The sequence below is a fragment of the Rhinatrema bivittatum genome, chromosome 3 (assembly GCF_901001135.1).
Source record: "Rhinatrema bivittatum chromosome 3, aRhiBiv1.1, whole genome shotgun sequence".
NCBI lineage: Eukaryota > Metazoa > Chordata > Amphibia > Gymnophiona > Rhinatrematidae > Rhinatrema > Rhinatrema bivittatum.
In genome coordinates this window covers 538680051-538702078 of record NC_042617.1, presented here as the reverse complement: position 1 = coordinate 538702078, position 22028 = coordinate 538680051, and the positions used below count along the sequence as shown (strand labels likewise).

At 43.9% G+C, this 22028-nt stretch overlaps 1 protein-coding gene across 1 annotated transcript in view; it reads right to left on the bottom strand.

Moving 5' to 3' along the window:
• Positions 1–5533: 5533 nt before the first annotated feature.
• GPN1 (GPN-loop GTPase 1) overlaps positions 5534–22028 on the bottom strand; it is a 66985-nt gene continuing 50490 nt past the window's right edge. The window contains 3 exon segments of the mRNA XM_029596379.1: positions 5534–6204; positions 15907–16014; positions 16556–16646. Coding sequence (XP_029452239.1) covers positions 6116–6204; positions 15907–16014; positions 16556–16646 — 288 coding nt within the window. The 3' untranslated portion in view covers positions 5534–6115.

The window sequence follows — 22028 nt, the reverse complement described above, 5'->3', positions numbered from 1 at the left end:
CCTTGCCTTCACCTCTCCAGCCTGCCTTCATGCCTTCAGCCTTACCCAGCCATGCCTTTGTCTCTCCAGCCTTTCCTTTGCCTCTCCAGCCTTGCCCAGCTTGTCTTCATCTCTCCAGCCTTGCCTCATTCTCCTCGCCAAGCCTATCACCTTCTCTCCTTTGGAGAGACACCTAATATTGATCTTAGCTTGAACTCTCAATTTTCTTTGCCTGGCACCTGCCAGTAACAGCCTGGACTCTCATTATCCTTGTTTGCCACCTACCTCCAACCTCAGCCTGACACTGGATCTACTCTTCAGCCTGCGACTCAGAGACTGCCACCTACACCTGCCTGCTCCTGGAACCCAAAGGCTCAACCTGAGAAGAAAGGGATTTGTTAGGTGAAACTCGAGCTCAGTCTCTACACCATTTGCTCTACCAATTGGCAGTAAGGACCTACAGGGTGTTTTCTATAGATTGCATCAACCTCACCCCAACACTAGGGTCCACAATCCTAGCAGGAGTTACACTGCCAAGATGGCAGCTGCTGTATGAGGCCAAAAAATGACATCATGACCACTGATACACAGTAAAAATAAAAACAAATGCATTTTACCGGAGATGCCATTGACTGTATGGGAGCAGCCATTTTTAATAACATCACAGGCAAAGACATCACCACCGAGCATGTTCAGTCAATGGCTATTTTTGTTTTCAGAGATGGCGCATGTAGAGGCAGCCATATTTAATGAATGACATCACAGTTAAGCATGTGCAGCTTCCCCTGTTTTTTGCAAATGCCCGCTGCTTTTAAAAAAAAACCATAGTACCAGCTAGCTTTAATTGGTTGATACAAGGGCTTTTAACTTTTGTGAATCCTTCTGTTTTTTTTCACAAAAGATAACAATGCACATTGAGTTGGTTGCTTTTTTTGTTGTAGTAAAACATTTTCCATGAATTGCACTAAAGGTTGTCTACAGTCTGGGTGTACAGCTGCCCTACAGACCATAAATAAAAACCATCTTTGCTGGAATCATACACTGTGGCCCCTGGAATGTGTCTTATTCTCTCCCCTCTTACACCCCCTCTCTCCCCACCCCACAAAGGGATATGAGACAAAAAAAAAAACCATGACGTACTGAACCCTTTTCAGTTTGGATTTTATCCAAATCACAGTACAGAGAATCTTCTATTGGCAACTCTAGACACACTCAGATGCAGATTTGAGATGTCCACTAAGTACATTCTTGTCTTATTGGACATAGCAGCTGCATTAGATATGCTAAATCATGAATTACTGCTTTTACAACTACAGAAATTGGTATTTCTGGGCATGTATTCAATTGATTTAACTCTTTTCTAAATAATCATTTTCAAGTAAAAATTGGCCCTGAGAGGTAAGAGTGATACCCAGTCGAAACGAGCTCCTCAGGAGTTGGCACTTTTATTTAATAAATATCTCCATCATATCTGTAGCCTATTCACCAATTTTGGAGTGGGCTACAGAGTATACTCACATATAACATTTTTTTGTCTCCATCTCAACTTCTGTGAAGGATGCGTTAAATCATATTGGAGACTGCTTAAAATCCATTCAGGACTGGCTGTTTGTATACAAAGTAGCATTAAATATTAGTAAGACAAATATAATTCTCAAAGGCACTTTGTTCACAGAATTCCCAACCTTCTTCACTTTTCAGGACTTTACACTAAACATTTCTTCATCAATTCAAAACCTGGGAGTGCAATTTGAATCCGATCTATCGCTAAAGGAACAAATCAAAAGCGTAGATACAAGTGCTTTTTACAAACTTTGGCCTGGATTCTCTAAGGTCGCAGACCTTAGAGATAACGGGGGTCAGTCCTGCGAAACTGGAGGCGATAAGGAATCTTATCTTCCGCCGCCAGCGATGTGTCCGCAGCATCGGCCCCGGTGCCGCCCCAACTCCTCCTCTTCCGGGGCAGACTCCACCCTGAGCTAGCTATCGCATGCGATAGCGTTAGAGAATGACCCCCTAAGGCTCTTGTGACCTTTGGAACAATTTTTGACCATGAGCGACTTTAGAACTGTGATTCACTCCCTGGTTATATCAAAACTTGTTTTTTGCAATGCTCTTTACATAGGTCTCCCAGTATATATGTTTAAATGCTTACAAGCAGTTCAAAACAGCAGTGAGACTTATCACAGGCACACGACTTTCTGTTCCCATAATTCCAGTTGTATATACATTACACTGGCTCCTCATAAAATGGAGGATCCAGTTTAAGATTGCATCTCTGGTACATCTAGCACTAAACCAAAAAAAGAGTCAGAAAAAGAATGCAACCACAGCACAGTCCAAGCTCCAAAATAGCATTTAATACTAAATGTGATAGAAATTCCTGTGAATGCATGGGTGCCTGCCTGAGGGTGTGTCTGTGTATGAGAATGTATGGGTGTCTTCCTGGGGTTTGTATGTGTGAGAATAGGTGCCGGCCTGTGTGTGTGTGAGAATGAATTGGTGCCTGCCTGGGGGTCTGTGTGTGTGAGAATGAATGTGTGCATGCCTGGGGGATGGTGAGGGAGTGGTGTGAAAATGACTGGGAGCCTGCCTGGGTGTGTGTGTTTGTGTGTATGTGAGGGAGCCATAGAGAGTGAGAGCATGAGTGTGTATGAGAAAATCCAGGGGAGTAAGAGTTTGTGTGTAGGGGGGGGGTGTGGAGGGGGAGAGAGTGTCTTAGAGCCTGAGAGTGTGTCAGTGTCTGTGAGAGCGAGAAGTTATGGTGGGTATAAGAGCATGAATATGTATGTATGTGACAGTGTATGTGTGAGAGAGAATGGACATGTGAGTATGTGTGAGAGAGAGGATAACCTCCTAATCCTCGACAATATCAGGGTGACTGGAAATCAATAGCTCCCACGTATGGACAGCAGGGGCTTTTTAAAATCCTTATTAGTTTTAATTATTGAATGTTATTTGATATATGTGCTGTTTTGAAACATTTTATTGGTATTTGGGAAATTGTAAAAAATGTATATGATTTTAATTAATAGAAATTCTATTTATCAGTAGTTTTAAAATATTCTTTTATTAGTATGGTTTTACTATTATAACTGATGCTTTATGTTTCTTGATTTTATTTGTTTTATGAGGAATGGTGGTTCTGTTTTTCCATTGTTAATACCAGAGTCTGGCTTCTTGGGGTTTCCATTTCAGTTTTTGTCTAATTTGTGCTCCTTTATTTTGTATTCTGTATTTGGTAAGGGTCTGTCTCTGCTCTGTGTGTGTGACCATGAGAGATTCTGCTAGCATAGGGACCTATAGCAATCTGGTTTGTTTTGTTTCCACAGTAGGTGGTGTATTGGTATTCTAGGACCCAGTGTAATATTTACCCTTGCTTTTTCACAGGTAGGGTTATTGTTGTTTGAGTCCTTGGTGTTATTACTGTTGTGTTACAATGGGATTGCAGTATAGATTCTGAGTGTCTTTTTGTGAGGTTTTGTGTTAGTTCACAATGTGCCTGGCAGTGGAAGGTGTTTGTGCTGCTGTTACTGTGAGGTGACACCAGAATTTGAAAATATTTTTTAGTATGATGAGCTGTAAGTGAAACATCCAAGCTCCATTGTTTGGGGGAATTTCAGTGGATGCAGAGAGTTACAGAACTGGAGGTGCAGGATTTATATTGACATTCTGTCCCTTCCTATAAATTCCAGACTTCACTCTCCTAGCCATATAGAATTAGTGGACTGAGGCTATCAAATAATTATATAGTGTGAAACTGGCCAGCTTTTTAAAGTTACGCAGAAGACCCTTTGGACTTTCTTATTAACACCAAATATTCAAAAGCTGTGTTCATCCCATCAAGGTCATATATCTCATTAAAGAGGTAAATTGAATAACACAATAACTTTGTTTTATTATTGTTATTCATAAATTAGAACAATAACATTAATCTTGGAATATTATATATTTTTAATATAAATGAAAGGTTTTCACAAGATAGGTTGTGTCGTGAAACATTTTATTATGTATATATTTAAGGAAACATATATAAATTGTCAAAATATATTTTGTTAGTTTAACCTTTAACCTCTGGTTTGCTAGTAGACTGAATTACTGTGTCCCAAAATTATGTTTGTCTAAAAAGTGTGTCACCAACATGAAAAGTTTGGAAAGCTCTGCTCTATAGAGTTGCAATCATGAAAAATGCCAGAGGTCATAGAAAAAATACCAGAGGGTGATGCAAACATCCCCTAAGGGTCTACAGACTTCTTCCAATACAATACTCTGGTCTCGATGAACATGGCCATGTGTATGTTTTTAAAACCCCAAACCATAATACTATCCCCACCAGATAAGTATCACTGGCAGACCAAGTGATATTTGACCTCTGGGAAAATACAATTCAGACACGCTCTATAGGGTGGCGAATTTCAGTTGGAATCCTACTTTCTCGAAGGCTATGCTTGTATTAATGAGGTGCACACAGCTTTTGAATTTAAACAGGTGCTTCTATCATGGCTGCACAGATTGTTATAGGGAACAAGCACAGAACCTTTAACAGCCCCCACCTTTGAGCTTCTGAACTACAAAATACAAATAAAGGCAGATTTCCTAAACTGACGAGGATATAAGGTCATAAGTATCTGGGGAACAGTATGGTAAAAAAAAAAAAAAAGACAGTTCCTGCGTAGCCTTCTTGGCCAATGCCAAAATACTGGAGCCTCTGATGCCTGTACACAGAGTAAAACCCCTATGAGAAAATACACCATTACAATTTTACCAGCCTAAACCCTTTTTCATCAATTAAAAAAAAGCAAAAAAAAAAAAAGCATATCTGATAGGCCACCCCAAATCATTTACAATCAATTTGAAACACTCAGAGATTATTTTGGAATCATTAAAGGCAAAGTGTACCCTCCACAAGTGCTCTTTTCCTCCGATGTTACTGTTCCCTCCATGCCATATGTGCTCCCAGACCCTTCAACGGGGAAAACTGCACCCACACAGACGAAGAAGGGGCCTTGATGTACCATAGAGATGGACAAAGAACTTTCAAAAAGTTACATATTAAATGAAATCTGACACTTTGAACAAAAATCTCTTTTCAGAATACATAAATATGCAGCTGCGTCAAGGTGTGAGATTTCATTGACTGCATACCCTTCTGAAAAAGCTTCATCTATTCCAAGTCAACCTACTCTTACACTTGGACTGATTATTTCATGAACTCCTACTTAGAATCTTCGTTATCAATCAGTTCTAGTCTATATGATGGTCCTTTATAAGTAATTAAGTTTCTCAGGTTGGTTCAGTTTTAATATTTATATTTTTACCTCTTGAAGTTCAAAGGGGTTTGCTTTTGGATATTGCCTTAAAAAGGCACAAGATCTTAAATTGCACCCTATACCTTATATTCAGCCAATGTAATGACTCCAGAATCAGAGTAATCCTCTCCTAAATGCTACACCTATTTTCAGATGCCTCAAGAGCATTCCTGACAGACTAGTAATTAGAATATTAAACTACATCACCTCCCACTCCCCCCAAAAAAGCACAGTCAGAACTAAAACTATATATATACACACATATTTTATTATAAACCGTGCAAAAGAAGAATGGATGAGGAAAAGCTACAACATTCCTGTTACGCTATAGAAGCAGAGTGAAAGGAACAGGTGTAACTCAGGTTACTGATGCACTCCATTAGGACACCAGGAGCTCAAAGCTTTGCCTATTCCTGCGATCCATGTGAAAAAAAACCCGCACACTGTGTGGTGGACAGCAACCTAGCGACTTCTAGTAGGGTACAAGCAGATGTTTCTTTCTTGAAGTGCAATTCATTATCAACCCTGGAAACCAGCAACAAATGTAGCTTGAGGGCAAAAACGACAGTCTTCTTTTCCAGCCCGGTAATTTTCAGAAAGAAGAGTCAACAACTGTGGAGAACTCTGAGGTTCTAAGAACGTCTGCAACATGTTGCACCCCAGACACTGCAGCCGGCGACTGGAAGCACCATGGTGTTGTTCAGTGCCACTCCATTTGTGATCTGCTGATCAATTCCACAGGCAGCAGAAGTCTTTTCATTCCCCTCCTTCCTCTCTCTCTCTCTCTACATCTTTAACAGAAAGACTTCTGTCTATTTGCCATCCCTTTACTTTTTGCTGCCCCTGCTCTGGTAATGCATCCTGGTCTCCTGCATGAAGTTCCTGAAGGCTGGCTCCTCGTGGCTTTCTTCGGTTGCTGACATGAAAGAAAAAATGAAAAAAAAAAAGTCAAAATAATATAAACTACAAAGTTTTCTCAGCGGTAAAGAATGAGAAACAATACACCAGGAAGTAAAGGTGCAGAGGTGGGAAATTATGGCCTTCGGGTCACATCCGGCTTACATGAGCTTTTAGTCTGGCCTCAAAAGAAGGTCCAGTTAGCTTTGGTTGCTCTGGGAAAGTGGCAGCAGACTGGGAGAGTGGGGGGTTGAAAACACCCTGCCCACCCCGCTCCTTCTTGGATCTATAGGAGGTGGGGAAAGTGGACCCAGGCCAAAAAGCCTGTGAGCCAGGATGCCCTAAGCACACTTTCTGGAACTAAGAATACAATGGGCAACAATGAAAGTGTTACTGACCTAAAAAGGTCCTACTCTGTAGTTTCTTGATGTGCTGAACATGAATATGACCATGAAAAGTTTTTTTATTGGCTCTCGTTTTGAAGATATTTAATATAGTTCACTTTCTATGTTTAGTCATGTAAATTTATCCAGTATGACTGTAAATAAGCCTAGAATGATGTAATATTGCATCATATTGCATAATACCATCATGCACACATCATCCAGAGTTTATTACATCATTTTCTGATGCAATGCAGTTCTACTGCCATGCTGCTGCTGAGTAAGCTGACGTCAGCAGTGTACTATATGAAGCCCAGTCAGAAAGGGTGAGCATTTGAAATATTCATGCTGGCTGACTACTGCTGGACACTCTGCAGAGATGCTCCCGAACAGGTGTACAAGAGACAAGCAAAGAAATCTAAGACGTAGTCTATGACTTCATTTTTCAAACGGTATTAACCGTAGGTCTCCTACTATTGGCATACAGTTCAAGATGTAATTATATTATTGCATATTACAAAAAAAACTAGAGCCAATTTTGCATTTTCACAGTCACATTCGTGTTTAGCACATGGAAATGTATAAGAATTGACTCATTTCATTTCAGTAACATGACTTTTGTGAAAATTTGTTGCCCAGTGATATAGGAGAACTTCCAAACCATACAGCAGGAAAGGAACAGTATTGCTATCACTGTACTATTGACCTGTCAGTGACTATAATCAATATTACACAATTGTGCTTATGATTGCATCTTCCTTATTCTGATACTGGATAAGAATATTACCCCTGTGAATATATGTTAGGAATTTTATTTACCTTTCTCTAATGGTGTAGATAACTCTTAGAACTCAATCTACTAAAACCTTTTCCTATAGACACGGCATGGAAGAAAAGCCCTAATGAATTAGGCCCTTCACGTGTGCACGCCAGAAATGATATCTTTGCTGTATTATGGAAGATAACTGTTGTAATAAACAGAAGCGTTCAAGCCCCTGTCAGGATATTTCCAATGTGTGTACAGGAGTTTGGGGGGGATTCTCACTGTAATACACTGAAAGACATGGCTTGGCATTTTATCTCAGCAGTAAAAATTTCTGTCTCAGTGAGTTCTCATTTCTCTGAATGACAGCATGCTTTTCCCCTAAAGGGCAGAACTACTCAAGAAGCGATCAATGGTTGAAAGAAGTGAGGCCTTTCCTAAAACTGTTCTCTTACACACTATTATTAATTGGATTACACAAACTCTTTCTCCTTTCGTTTGGTGGTTACAACGGCACCACTATACTAAACCATGATATTTATCTGCTCAGTTTTTCTTAACACACGGTCCATTTCCTCTAAATTCTGTCATATTCCAGAAATACTCCGCTAAATAAGACACATCAAAAGATTTTTCTAAGATTTTTGCACTTGTCTGGCTGTAAAAAAAAAAAAAAAAAAAGCCTGTGGGGAATCTGAAAGTAGAAGTGTGTCACAACTGTAGGAGGTTTCATTACTTGAGAAATTCAGGTTTAGAAATCAGTCTAAGCTATATGCAGTGGAAACCAGCAGCTGACAATTTATAATTTTTTATCTCTGAATCTCCGAACAGACACTACAATGCTAGCTAGTCATCAGTTATATGGGAACTGAAAGAGGTTGGTAGCCCAGAACTTTTGATGTTCTGGGCTACCAGTGCTGAGCTCACCATTTCTACCCAATGTATCTATCAGGCCTTAATGAACATCTGGATCCCTTTGCTAAGAGAACTACACTATGGTATTATTTCTTGCAAATTTCTGATTATAAACTAAGAACTGATATTTCCCTTGCTCCCCCCATTGCTTTGAATTAAGAGACTTTGTCCTGCCTCTGGATAGAAAAGTTGTGGGCACATGCTAGCCCGAAAAAGGTGAAATTATTACTTACCTGATAATTTCCTTTCCTCTAGAACAGTCAGGCCAGTCCATATCAATTGGATTATGCACATCAAACAGCAGATAGAGACAGATCAAAGCTCGCTGATGTCACTCCTTATATAAAACTCTGTACTGACATCAGTCTGCCAGTAAATTCTGCAAAAGCTAACTGTGGACAACTTTGACAATCAGAAATAATTAACTTTCTTTTAAAAATTCTTTTTAAATTCCAGGAGAACAAGGAATTAAAGACAATCAGAATGAAGCGAACCACATGGGGAAGGAAGTAATACTCAAAGACCTTAACTTCTGATCAATATAAGACGAATGTTTCTTGCTTTAAGGCCACAAGTACTAGCTTTGGGGTTTTCATACGTATTGAAATATCCATGCAAGTGTCTCGTGAAGTCTCCAACGGAATGTTTCGTTTTCTTTTATCCCGAACAATTAAAATCCTTCCTAAACGCAAGGAGGGTTGTTACTCCCTCAGTTTCCTTAATGTGAGGAATATAAATATGTGAAAGTCTTTATTAATGTTAAGCCGATTTCAGTAAAGATATTTAGTATTTTTCTCCCTTTATATATTCTGTCCCCCCTTCTGGGATATTTCTTTAAAGGGGATTACATAATGTAGATTTAGTTTTGGTTTCTGTGATTAGATTGAATTTCCTTTGATGTACTAATGTATTCCTATTTTCTGTAAGTAAGAATTGTCTTGCTGTAAAGTTTGAAATGATAAAAATAAAATTAAAAAAAAAATTATGTTTAAATTCCAGGAGTACAAGGAATTAAACACAATCAGAATGAAGCGAACCACATGGGGAAGGAAGTAATACTCAAAAGACCTTAACTTCTGACCAATATGAGCACCAACGACTCATTTATTTGTTTGCTTTTATCTACCGACGTTTGTCAGGAACATCACATCACATGCATTATCTGCTCTAAAAATAAACAGTAAGCAGCATTGGGTGGGAATATGGACTGGCCTGACTGTTCTAGAGGAAAGAAGTTACATAGAAACATACATAGAAACATAGAAATGACGGCAGAAGAAGACCGAATGGCCCATCCAGTCTGCCCAGCAAGCTTCACACATTTTTTCTCATACTTATCTGTTTCTCTTAGCTCTTTGTTCTATTCCCCTTCCACCCCCACCATTAATGTAGAGAGCAGTGATGGAGCTGCATCCAAGTGAAATATCTAGCTCGATTAGTTAGGGGTAGTAGGGGTAGTAACCGCCGCAATAAGCAAGCTACACCCATGCTTATTTGTTTTACCTAGACTATGTTGTACAGCCCTTGTTGGTTGTTTTTTCTTCTCCCCTGCCGTTGAAGCAGGGAGCTATGCTGGATATGCATTGAAAGTGAAGTATCAGGCACATTTGGTTTGGGGTAGTAACCGCCGTAACAAGCCAGCTACTCCTCGCTTTGTGATTGCGAATCCTTTTTTTTCTTCACCCCTGTCGTTGAAGCTATGCAGGATATGCGTGAAGCATCAGGTTTTTTTTTGGTTTTTTTTTCCCTGCTGTTGAAGCAGAGAGCTATGCTGGAAATGCGTGATGTATCAGTCTTTCTCCCATGCCGTTGAAGCAGAGAGCCATGCTGGATATGCATGGAAAGTGAAGTATCAGGCACATTTGGTTTGGGGTAGTAACCGCCGTAACAAGCCAGCTACTCCCCGCTTTGTGAGTGCGAACCCTTTTTTTCTTCTCCCTTGCCGTTGAAGCAGAGAGCTCTGCTGGATGTGTGAAGTATCAGTTATTCTTCTCCCCTGTCGTTATCAGGTAAGTAGTAATTTCACCTTCACCCAGTCAGGCTAATCCAAAACAAACGGAATGCACCAAAGCTACTCCTTCACAGGACGGGATACTGCTTGTGCTACCTTCAACATCATTGAGGTAAACGAAGCTTCCTCCTTTACTTAGATATCCAGAAAATAATGCTTAGAGAAGATATGCAAGGACAACCAAGTCTCTGCTCTGTGACTCTCTGCCGGAGAGACCAATTGCAGTTCTGTGCTCTTGTGGAATGCATCCAAATAAGGTTTAGGCAAAAGCACATTAGCCTCTACGTATGCAGCTGTAATCAATTCTTTAATCCATTGTACCATGGTTGCTGTAGAGGCTGCAGCCCCTTTCCATTCATGGCCATACAAAGCAAGATGGTCCAAAGCTCTAAATTCATTAGTCACCTTAAAACATAGCGCAACAGATGCTTATGCACATACAATGACCAAAGAAACTCGTACTCCATAGCATTTGCCTTTTTGTCTAAGGAAAGGAAGGAAATGGAGAACTTATTTACCTGATAATTTAGTCTTCCTTAATGTAGACAGATGGACTCAGGACCAATCGGTATTGTGCTCTTCTGCTAATAGATGGAAGACTGAGTCAGATTTCAAGGCTGATGTCACTCTAGATATACCCCTGCACTAACCTCAGCTCTTCAGTATTCTCTTCGAAAAGCCATTGTGGATATATCTTTGCTTAAATAACTTGATTAAACTTGATTAAAACTTGAACTGGTTCAATTAATTTCCAAACTGGAGACCGCCAGTGCACTCAACCAATTATGCCAACACCGGAAAACTGTGGGTGTCTTGAACTAGGGGTAGGCCGCGGCTTACCCGTATTTGCTTAGTCTCGAGGTTTGCTATCAGAGGTTCTCCTTTTCTGGGGCAGCCGTGGGCGGGATGCTGAGTCCATCTGTCTACACTAAGGAAAACGAAATTATCAGGTAAATAATTTCTCCATTTTCTAGCATGTAGCCAGGTGGACTCAGGACCAATGGGATGTACAAAAGCTACTCCCGGACAGGGTGGGAGGCTGCCCGTGGCCCACTTAGTACTACCCTAGCGAAGGCTGCATCTTCCTGGGCCTGAATGTCCAGGCAGTAGAACCTGGAGAAGGTGTGCATGGAGGACCACGTTGCCGCCCGACAGCAGCTTGATTTCTGCCCGGGCCCTCGTAAAATGAGCCTTAACCTAGAGAGGTAAGGGCTTTCCTACCTCTATGTAGGCCTCCTTGATTACTTCTTTGATCCAGCGGGCTATGGTCGCCCACGAGACCACTTCTCATTGTTTCTTCCCGCTGTGAAGAACGAACAGGTGGTTCGTTTTGCACACCAGTTCCGATCTTTTCAGATATAAGACTAGAAGTCTGCCAACATTTAAATGGCGAAAAAAGCGTGAATCTTCAGAGTCCTTATGTTCATCTGGAGATGGTAGCAAGATGGTTTGGTTCAAGTAAAACTGGGAAACCATTTTCGGTAGGAAGGAGGGGAGTGCGTGTGGCTGTATGGTTCCAGGCGTGAACCTAAGGAACGGTTCCAGACAAGATGCCTGTAGTTCGGAGATACGACGTCTTCAATGTTAAGAGGCATAGTGACAGACTGCATGTTGGTATGAAGGAAGCCCAGCTAGGAAGTCTAATACTAGATTGAGATTCCATAGAGGAACCAGCCACTTTAGGGGTGGTCGGAGTTGTTTAACCCCTTTCAGGAAGGGGGATAAATCCGGATGGGTTGATAGATAGATACTGTCCACTTCGGCTCTGAAGCACACCAGTGCGGCCAATTGGACCTTGAGGGAGTTAAGTGACAATCCCTTCTTCATACTGTCCTGTAGGAACTCCAGAATCATGGGAATTTTGGCTGTCCGCGGGACAATCCCGCGGTCCTCACACCAGGTTTCAAATACTCTCCAGATCAGTATGTATGACAAGGATGTGGAGAACTTGCGCGCTCGGAGTAGGGTGTCAATCATGGCCTTTGAGTAACCGCGCTTCTTCAGGCGAATCCTTTCAAGGGCCAGACCATAAGAGAGAATCTAGACAGATCTTCGTGGAGGATCAGGCCCTGCCGGAGAAGGTCCCTGTGTGGTAGGCACAGAGGGTTCCCCGCAAGGAGTCCGTGCATGTCTGCGTACCATTGTTGTCTTGATCAATCCTGGGCCACTAGTAGAACTATTCCCTGTGATGTTCTATCTTGCGGATGACCCTACCCAGTAGTGGCCACGGGGGGAAAGGCGTACAGTAGGTCTTCCTCTGGCCAAGTCTGGACGAGAGCGTCAATTCCTTGAGATTGTGGCTCTCGTCTGCAGCTGAAGAACCTGGGGACTTGGGCACTGAGACGGGTGGCCCCAGCGATTTACTATCAGTTGGAAGGCTGCGGTCGACAGAAAGTAATACCAAACCTTGGGCACCAATAGGCACAGTGGTCGCAAGACCTGACCCTGCAACTTAACTACCCTCTCTGTAGTCAGAAACACTTTCCCTAATCGGGTAATGAAGCGCAACCCCAGATATTCCAAATGACTGGGTCGGTGTCAGCTGACTCTTTGCTAGGTTCACCACCCAGCCCAACAATTCTCGGAGCTGCAGTACCTGCTGGACTGAGCGAACACACTCAAATCACCCAATCATCCAGGCATGGGTGCACCAGGATATCTTCCTTCCTGAGTGCCACTGCCATCACCACAGTCACCTTTGTGAACGTGCACGGCACTGTTGCCAATCCAAAGGGAAGAGCCCGGAATTGGAAATGTTGTCCCAGAACCATAAACCTCAGGAACCACCAGTGATTGGCTCGAATGGGATACAAAGATAAGCTTCCATCAAGTCCAAAGATGTAAGAAAATCTCCTTTACGCACCGCTGCTATGACAGTGCACAACGTTTCCATCTGAAATTGTGGAACCCGGAGGGCAGCATTGACCTTCTGCAAATCGAGAATGGGCCAAAAAGGGCCCTTCCTTCTTTGGAACCACAAAGTATACAGAATACGACCCTGGAACAATGGCGTGGAGGAGTTCAATCCTTCCAAAGTATCCTGCACCGCCTCTTGCTTGCACTGGAAGATGCAACGGGTGACCACAAAGGCATCTCTGAGAGGACAAGAAGATTCTAAGGCATAGCCGTCTTATCACCTCCAGGACCCACCGGCCGATGTGAATTTGGTCCACTTCTTGTAAAATAGGGGACAGCTGCCCTGCAATGGCCACCAGAAAGGAGCAGACCAATACACTTTCCTTGTCCAATCTTGCTTCTGCTGACCCCTTGAGAACCGCCATTCCTCTGAGGTCTGCACTGGCTCCCAAAAGGCTGCTGCCTGCCAGAACTCTGCTTCTGCGGCACTGCTCCAGGGCTCCTGCCTGCACGAAGCTTCCTTGCTTTTCGAAAATGAGCTTGGGCGGAAAGGACATCTTAGAGCCGTTTCCGTCCTCAGGCAACTTATTACCCTTCAACTCTCCCAATTGCTTCATGAGCTGCTCCAAGTCCTCCCCAAAAGAGCAGCTTTCTCTTGAAGGGGAGATTTGACAGTTGTGCCTTAGACCACACATCTGCCAACTAATTTCACAGCCATAGGAGCCTCCGCGCTGTCACCGCAGTGAACATACTCCTGGCAGAGGGCCAGATCACAGAGCATCGGCCACATAGGCTACTCCCACTTCCAAGCGGGCCGCCTGTGCTGGCCCAGTCACAGTCCCCGACCGCTGGTCATGTTCCTTCTGCATCCACCTCAAACAGACTCTCGGCATCAAACTTCCACGAACCATGGCACAATGACTCAAAACCGAAACCTCAAACAATCTTTTGAGCAGGATCTCCAGTTTCCGATCCTGGACATCCTTTAGAGCTGCCGCTCTGGCTACCGGAATGGTTGTATTCTTAGTGATCGCAGACATGGCTGCATCCACCTTAGGAATTCTCCAGTATGTGCTCTGGCAAGGGGTATAGCTTTACCATAGCTCTTACCACCTTCAGGCCTGCCTCGGGAGACTTCCGCTCCACCAGCTTCTTCACTGTCTTTGGCAATAGAAAGGCCTTGGAGGGGGGGAGTCTCCTTAATCCCTCTAGGACCAGATTCACCCCTTCATTATTCGAGTCCTCTTGGATGACTTTAATCCCCAGCTCCTCTAGCACCTGGGGAATCAACTGACCCAGCTCCTCCTTGCAGAAGAGGTGGACCACACATGAGTCTTCAACCTCGTAATTGGAACCGCCTCCAGATCCTGCATTGGATCCGCCAACGCATCATTGTGTCCTGGTGTGGATCTGAAGTGGATCCCCCATAAAATCAGCAAGATCCTTGTCCAGATCCACCAAACCCCTTTGGAACTGATAGAGATCATCCGTTCCTTCCGATGATTCTTCCTCCACCGTGGACCTCTGGACTCCCAGTGTGCTCAGGATCCCACCTGATTCCTCAGGTCTCCTAGCCTTCTTAACCGGCCGGGAACTCCTGGAGCAGAGTCTTTTGGATCCCAATTCCTTCCTGGCTAGATAAGCCTTTTGAATGAGCAGTACAAAATCCGGAGAAAATGCCTCCAGATCAGTGGAGGAAGAGTCCTGAACAGCAACATCTAGAGCATCTGTCCAACCCCTGCTACCAGCAGGGTCCTTCTCCACCAGAAACAGGGTGGGAGCGGGGGTCCCAAGGCACTGAAATGGCAGACTGAGCCTCAGCAGATGCTGCCAAAATGGCCACTGGCTCTTCCAGTCTCCCCCGCCCCCCCCCCAGGGCCTCCAGTCAGCCTAGCTGCCTTCACATTTCATTCACCCCCCAGGGTCCCGGCCAATGTCCCAGCCCCACCCCCCCAGGCACAATCGCAGCAAAACAAGGCCAAATAGAGGCGAGCCTGCCTCAAACTGCAGATGTGACAAAGTTTGCCACGCTGCACGGGAGCCTGCATGTGCAGTCAGGCCTAAAAATAAACCCTGAAGAAGCAATTGCTCCTGCCGCTGTCAAGTGCTGAAACAGTCAGCTCCTAGCCCTGATGAAGGTAGACAATTCAACCCGCTCCCTTCTGCCTGCCTCCCTCCCCGCAGGAAACAAAACTTACCCGCTCCTCAGTCCTGCTCCCACATGCTGCCGCACTGTTTTTTTTGTTTTTGTTTTTTTAAAGAAACAGGAGCAAAGAAAAGGGGAAAGAACTACTTCCCTGCTTCTGGAGGCCACACATTGAGGAGTCAGGCACACAGAGGGAGTAAAGGGCCCAGAGAGAGAGAGAGAACCAGACCCCCTGGCTATCTACCCCCTCTGACAAGAAGGGCCGAGCCCGGACAGGAGTCACCAACCCCCCGCGCTCATCCTGCTCCACCCAAGGGATGGCCCTCGAGGAAACAACTCCAGACTGTAGGTTGGCACCTCTACCATCTGCTGGAGACAGAGAAATATTGAGGGACTGCAGGTGGCACTCTCAGTTAAGTAGGAGTTCCTCAAAGTTTTGTTCTCTGGTTCCATCTGCTGGTAGGGATGCATAAACACACTTGTCTGGACTGATCCAAGGTACAAATAAGAAGGGAATTTATATACACATCTATTAAAAAACAGACTGGGCAGACTAGATGGGACATTTTGGTTTTTATCTGCCACCTGACACTATGTTATTGTAACATTACTCTAACGTGGTTTTTGTGAATAGATATCTTCCTTACTATGATGATCGATATCATCTGTATCACTGTCTACTTCCTCTTCTTCCACATCCACGTTTCCTCGTGTCAGGATGAGGTCAGAGGGGCCCAATTCTTGATCATCTGGACCTAAAACAATACAAAGAACACAAGCAAGTCATAACACCCTCTGCCTTCTTTTGCACCATACCTGAGGCTCTGCTTCCATATGATGGAGACCAGAGACAGTCTTGCATAAACTCATCTACTTCACCCAACAGAAGATCTGCTCATACATCCCTGCTCCTAGTATGACTAGAAAGGCTCAATGTATGATCATTAGAGCCCAAAGATAGATCTTAAATATGAGCAATGAAGAGTAGCAACCCTTGTCTCACCCCTCTGCCAGTACCAGATCCAAAAGATTCAATTCAGTGTCAGGGAAAGCTAAAAAAAAAGGAACAGCACCAACAATTTCTACTCCATGTATTTAGCTTACCCCATGATAGGCTTAGGTATTTCATTCCTTCTCCCCTTCTATGCTGCACCTACCATTATGTTTCCTACCTCCATGGCCCATGTCTCTGTCAACCTTGGCTCTCCTCGAGGAGTATATAACTACTGTTGAGCCAATATGACTCTCAGTCATGCCCTATGCCATCATGAACACCCCTTTATCTGGAATATGTACCTGTTACTGAGCCAGGTTCCAATGAGACAGGGCCCATGTCTTTACGCAGACGTTCCAGCTGCTCCCTCTGCTGCTTGCTCTGAGCTTCAGCCTACAAGGAATATTGAAAAATGCTGAAGTGTGTAAGAATCCTGAGAAGCCAGTAACACTGGGCTATGCACTGTACACAAGACTTAATGGGTACCCTAGGAAACCTTGATATTTCAGGCTAAGGCTACAGTATATCATGGTAAGCCAGTGACCCAAAATGTGCACTTCATGTACTAAACCTCCAACAGTTTTGATTAGACAGCCTACTAACAAAGCCTTGGCAAAACAGGTAATCTACTATCCCCTAACATTAACCAAGTTTATTAGTTATTGCAGTAAAATAAAATTTTGCTTTAAAAAAAATGAATATTAAATGCCAGCACCTGTCAGCTGCACTGGCACTTAGATAAGCACCCTACAGGAGGGGATAAGAACTTCTCCTCCTGCTGGGGGCTTGGGAAGCTCCTGCCTTGTTATAAAGAAGAGAGATCGGGATGTGACACATTTATTTGTAAAAATGGTTAAGGAGGGAAATCAGGTTGTGGTGGTCCTGATATGATTTTATAAAACTTGAGTGGGAGAGGAATCACTACTTTCTTTAAAACAAGTGCCACTGAATACACCAGGTTAGGTTTAAACTTACCAGATAACTTTAGATCTGCCTCCACCAAAACCAGACGTACCCGACTAAGATGAGGCCCTGATTCTGGAACACCCCTGGAGTGTGTGTGAGAGAGAGTGTGAGTGTGTGACAGTGTGAGGACAAGTCCTTATTTAGATAAAACTTAGCTGGCTAAAATTATCCAAGAAATGGAGAAACCTGGGGTTTTAAATATCCCCATAAGTCCTGAATTTAGTAAAATAAACTTCCCTGAATATTGGCTTCTGTGTAAATCTTGCTGGCAGAATTCATATCAAAATGGGGAAGGTGAAGATGTCCTTGTAGTAATACAGGGCTAAGTGCCTGTTGTGCCATCTTTTGTCACTTAATATGTTTTATGATCGTGATAATTTGGGTTACCCAAAGGATAAGGGAATGTGCAGTCTGGAGAAAAAGAATAGGAAAATTGGTTCTTGCCTGCTAATTTTCATTCCTGGGATACCACAGAGCTGTAGACTCCTGGGTTTTGCCTCCCTGCCAGCAGACAGAGAAAAAAAAGTTTCACTGACCCTGCCATATAACCTACTGTGCCACCTGTAGTCCCTCAGTATCGACCTGTACCCAAGCCAAAATAATAATTAAAAACACTAAAACTAAGGTTCCAAATCTCCCTCAATGAGGAGGAAGGTGAAGCCTCAAAATTCAGAACTCCATTCCAACAACAACAAAGTTGAACATCATTGAATCCCTCAAACCTTGCATAATATTACATACTGCCAACACTAGCAGACTCTCTTAATTGGATGGGCTCTGGACTAATCTATGGTATTCCAGGAATGAAAATGGGCTGGTAAGAACCAATTTTCTTTTCCTGTTCATACCCCAGATCAGTCCAGACCCTGGGATGTACCCAAGCTCTCCTAAATAGGATGGGAACAAATAGTCCCACTTGAAGATCACTGTCAGCAAAGCCTATACTTCCAGTCGATAATGTCTGGCAAAAGTGTCTAACAACTTCCAAGTAGCTGCCCTAAAAATTTCTTGAGGGGACACCTGTTGATACTCAGCCCAGGATGTTGCCTGAGACAGTCGAGTGAGCCCTCAGACCCACTGGCACTGGGCTACTTTTACAAAACCAATAGCTTCCTTCAGCCAACAAACATTCGTAGCCTTGGACGCCTTGCAATCCTTCTTTGGCCCATTCCAAAGCACAAAGAGGAGATCCGACTTTCGGAAATTGCTAGTAACCTTGAGATACCTCCCCCATGTCTACCATATATCCAACACCTGAAGTTCCTTCACATGAAGTGTGGATAAATTCAAATTCAGAAAAGCCAGAAGCTCCACTGTTTGACTAAGATGCAACACAGAAACAACCTTTGGTAGAAAAGAAGGTACCCTGTGCAAAGAGACCCCAGACTCCAAAATCCATAGAAAAGGATCTCTACAAGACGAAACCTGAAGTTCCAAAATAGCTCTGAACTGCCACAAAAAAACAAACCCCACCTTCAGGGTTAAGTCTTTAATAGTCATCTTTTTCATTGGTTCAAACAGAGCCTCACACATACCCCTCAAAACTAAATTAAGATTCCAAGAGGGACATATCCTTTGCACTGAAGGCCACAAATGTTTCGCTCCCTGAAGACAACGAATTACATCCAATGTGAGGCAAGAGATACTCCCTGCACCTTACCCCAAAGACAGTCTAAAGCCGCCACCTACACTCAAAGGCCCAAATAATCCATCCGGTCTGCCAGCAAGCTTATGGTAGTATCTTCCATGCCATACAATTCACCCCCATACTTAGCTTCCCAGACCATCAAGCCAGGGGCCTTGTTGGTTGCTGTTTGAGTCCAATTTCCCGTCACCTCTTGCCGTTGAAGCAGAGAGAATGATGGAGTTGCATCAACAGTATAAAGGCTTATTGGTTAAGGGTAGTAATCACCATACCAGTAAGTCACCCCATGCACCCTTTTTCATTTCCACCCTCTCATCTTTAGGGATTCACCATGTTTATCCCATGCCCCTTTGAAATATTTCACTGATTTAGTCTTCACCACCTCCTCTGGAAGGGTAATTCCAGGCATCCACTACCCTTTCCGTGAAGAAATATTTCCTGACGTTGGTCATTCTCCCTGGAGTTTCATTACATGCCCCCTAGTTCTATTGACTTCTTTCCAACGAAAAAGGTTTGTCGATTGTGCATCATTAAAATCTTTCAGGTCTCATAAAAACATAAGAAATTGCCATGCTGGGTCAGACCAAGGGTTCATCAAGCCCAACATCCTCTGAAGATCTGTATCACATTCCCTCCTGCACCTCCTCTTCCAGGGTATACATACAGAGAAGGGCTACCAAAATGATAAGGGGAATGGAACAGCTCCCCTATGAGGAAAGATTAAAGAGGTTAGGACTTTTCAGCTTGGAGAAGAGACGACTGAGGGGGGATATGATAGAGATGTTTAAAATCATGAGAGGTCTAGAACGGGTAGATGTGAATCGGTTATTTACTATTTCGGATAGTAGAAAGACTAGGGGGCACTCCATGAAGTTAGCATGGGGCACATTTAAAACTAATCGGAGAAAGTTCTTTTTTACTCAATGCACAATTAAACTCTGGAATTTTTGCCAGAGGATGTGGTCAGTGCAGTTAGTATAGCTGTGTTTAAAAAAGGATTGGATAAGTTCTTGGAGGAGAAGTCCATTACCTGCTATTAAGTTCACTTAGAGAATAGCTACTGCCATTAGCAATGGTAACATGGAATAGACTTAGTTTTTGGGAACTTGCCTGGTTCTTATGGCCTGGATTGGCCACTGTTGGAAACAGGATGCTGGGCTTGATGGACCCTTGGTCTGACCCAGTATGGCATGTTCTTATGTTCTTATGGTTCTAGGCCTGGAGGGATTTCTCTGTCAGCCAGTGGACCCCATCATCATCTGTGATACCTGTGTCCCTGTCAGGAATACTCTTGGTGAGGTGTGGCATGTCTCGTGGCCCGCAGAGAGTGAGGGGGCCCCCCCCCCCCCCCGTTGGGGCTCAACTTGGGCAGGGACCGGTGATGACTGTGCCTGAACAAAGGCTTGGAGGCTCTGAAAGAATTCCAACCAAGAGAAGGTCGCTGGTTCCATATTTGCCCCAGGGGGAACTGGGATAGGGGCCACTGAACCTCCCTCTCCCAGGGACGACGCTGTCCTGGAGTTGCCCAGTTCTGGGGGAGCTATCAGTTAAGGTTGCGGCTGACCCGTCCTCCTACTGGGATAAGCCAGGCTTGGAGAAATTTTCAGAATCCAGCCCTCCCCGGGCCTCCCCACAGTGCTGACACAGGCAGGATTCCAGGTCAGACTATGTGGCTCTAACATGGCAGGCCACTCAGAGAGAGTGTCGCCTGAGCTTCTTTGCTGCCGGGGCCATAGCCTGCTTGGTTTATGCATGGTTGTCTACTGTGCGCGCACATGTCTAAGTGGTCGGTTGTGTGAGAAGTTACGTGCACGGTTATGCTCAAAGTTATGTGCGCAGCTATGCGCGTATTTATGCGCACAGAAGGCCGGCCAGCCCCGCTCGTACCAACGGCCAAAGGGGGAAAATGGCACCTCACCAAACCGCAAGATGGTGCTGCCGTGGCTCGCCATGTGGAGAGTCGACCGAGCCAAAAATGGGGCCTAGCCCATCGGTGGACCGCTCAACCTGCTTGCAACCCCCTTCCCTCGCTCGAACGGAGATCGGGAACGAAATTGGAAGGGCTCACTGAGCAAGGAGACCAGAGGATAGACTTACTGAAGCCCTTCCATGTCTCTGAATCTGAGGAGTTCTTCTCTACTTACCTGGTCTCAGCACTTACTGGCTGAGTACAGAGACGGTTTCCGGCTGCAAGGTGAGAGGGCTTTGGCCTTCACAGTTGTGCTCAGCTTTTGCACCCACTGCCTTTCAGCTGCTTCAGCAGCTAAGTCTACGCCAGGAACCAGCTATTGAACCAAGGCACACCTCTGAGGGATCTCGGAAATCTCAACTGGGGGAGGGATCCTTAAGTATCACTGCAGGAGAGCGGGGCTCGATCTTCTTTTAAAGTGGAGATAAAAAAATGTCTTTGTTTGTGCTGCAATCCAATTAACACTGTGCTAGTGTGGGGATAGTGTCCGCATCTGCTAGGAGACAGAGAGATACTGAAGAGCTGAGATCACTGCAGGGGAAATCTAGGGCGACATCAGCTTTGAAACCTGACTCAGTCTCCCATCTGCTAGCAGAGGAACAGATAGCCCACTGGTCCTGAGTCCATCTGGCTACACGCTAGGAAAGATTGAGATTTTCAAAGGCTGGTACAGTAGAAAAAGGAATCAGTATAAAACAGTTTGAAAAACAGATGTTTTGCTAAATGTTCAGATCTTTTACAAACGACCTAAGCTTGCATTATCTGAAATGCTTTTGTAGAAAATGTATTCCAATTGTATCCTGAAGAACCTGTTGTAGTTATTATATATAAAACTGTTTGAGTTAGGGGATGGCAACCTGGTGTTTTGTGGAAGTCCCATTTCAGTAAAATAGCCTCCCCCCCCCCAAAAAAAAAAAAAAGATAATCCAGTAACACTCAAAGGAGAATTGTACCATAATAAAAGCAGGGCTCTCCCCCAATGCTCAGCAAGTACTTAATTCCTACAGAGGATCACGATTCTTTAACCACTTCCACATACCATTCCAATGCAGACATTTTACATCTTGTCAAGTAGTCCAAAACATTCCTCCTGCTTCCTCCCCTCTATCATTCAACACGAACTGGTCTTCTGGAGGTCAATTTTCAGTAACACAGTGAGTGGCAAATTTATGTGTGGAAAGTTATGTGCATAACT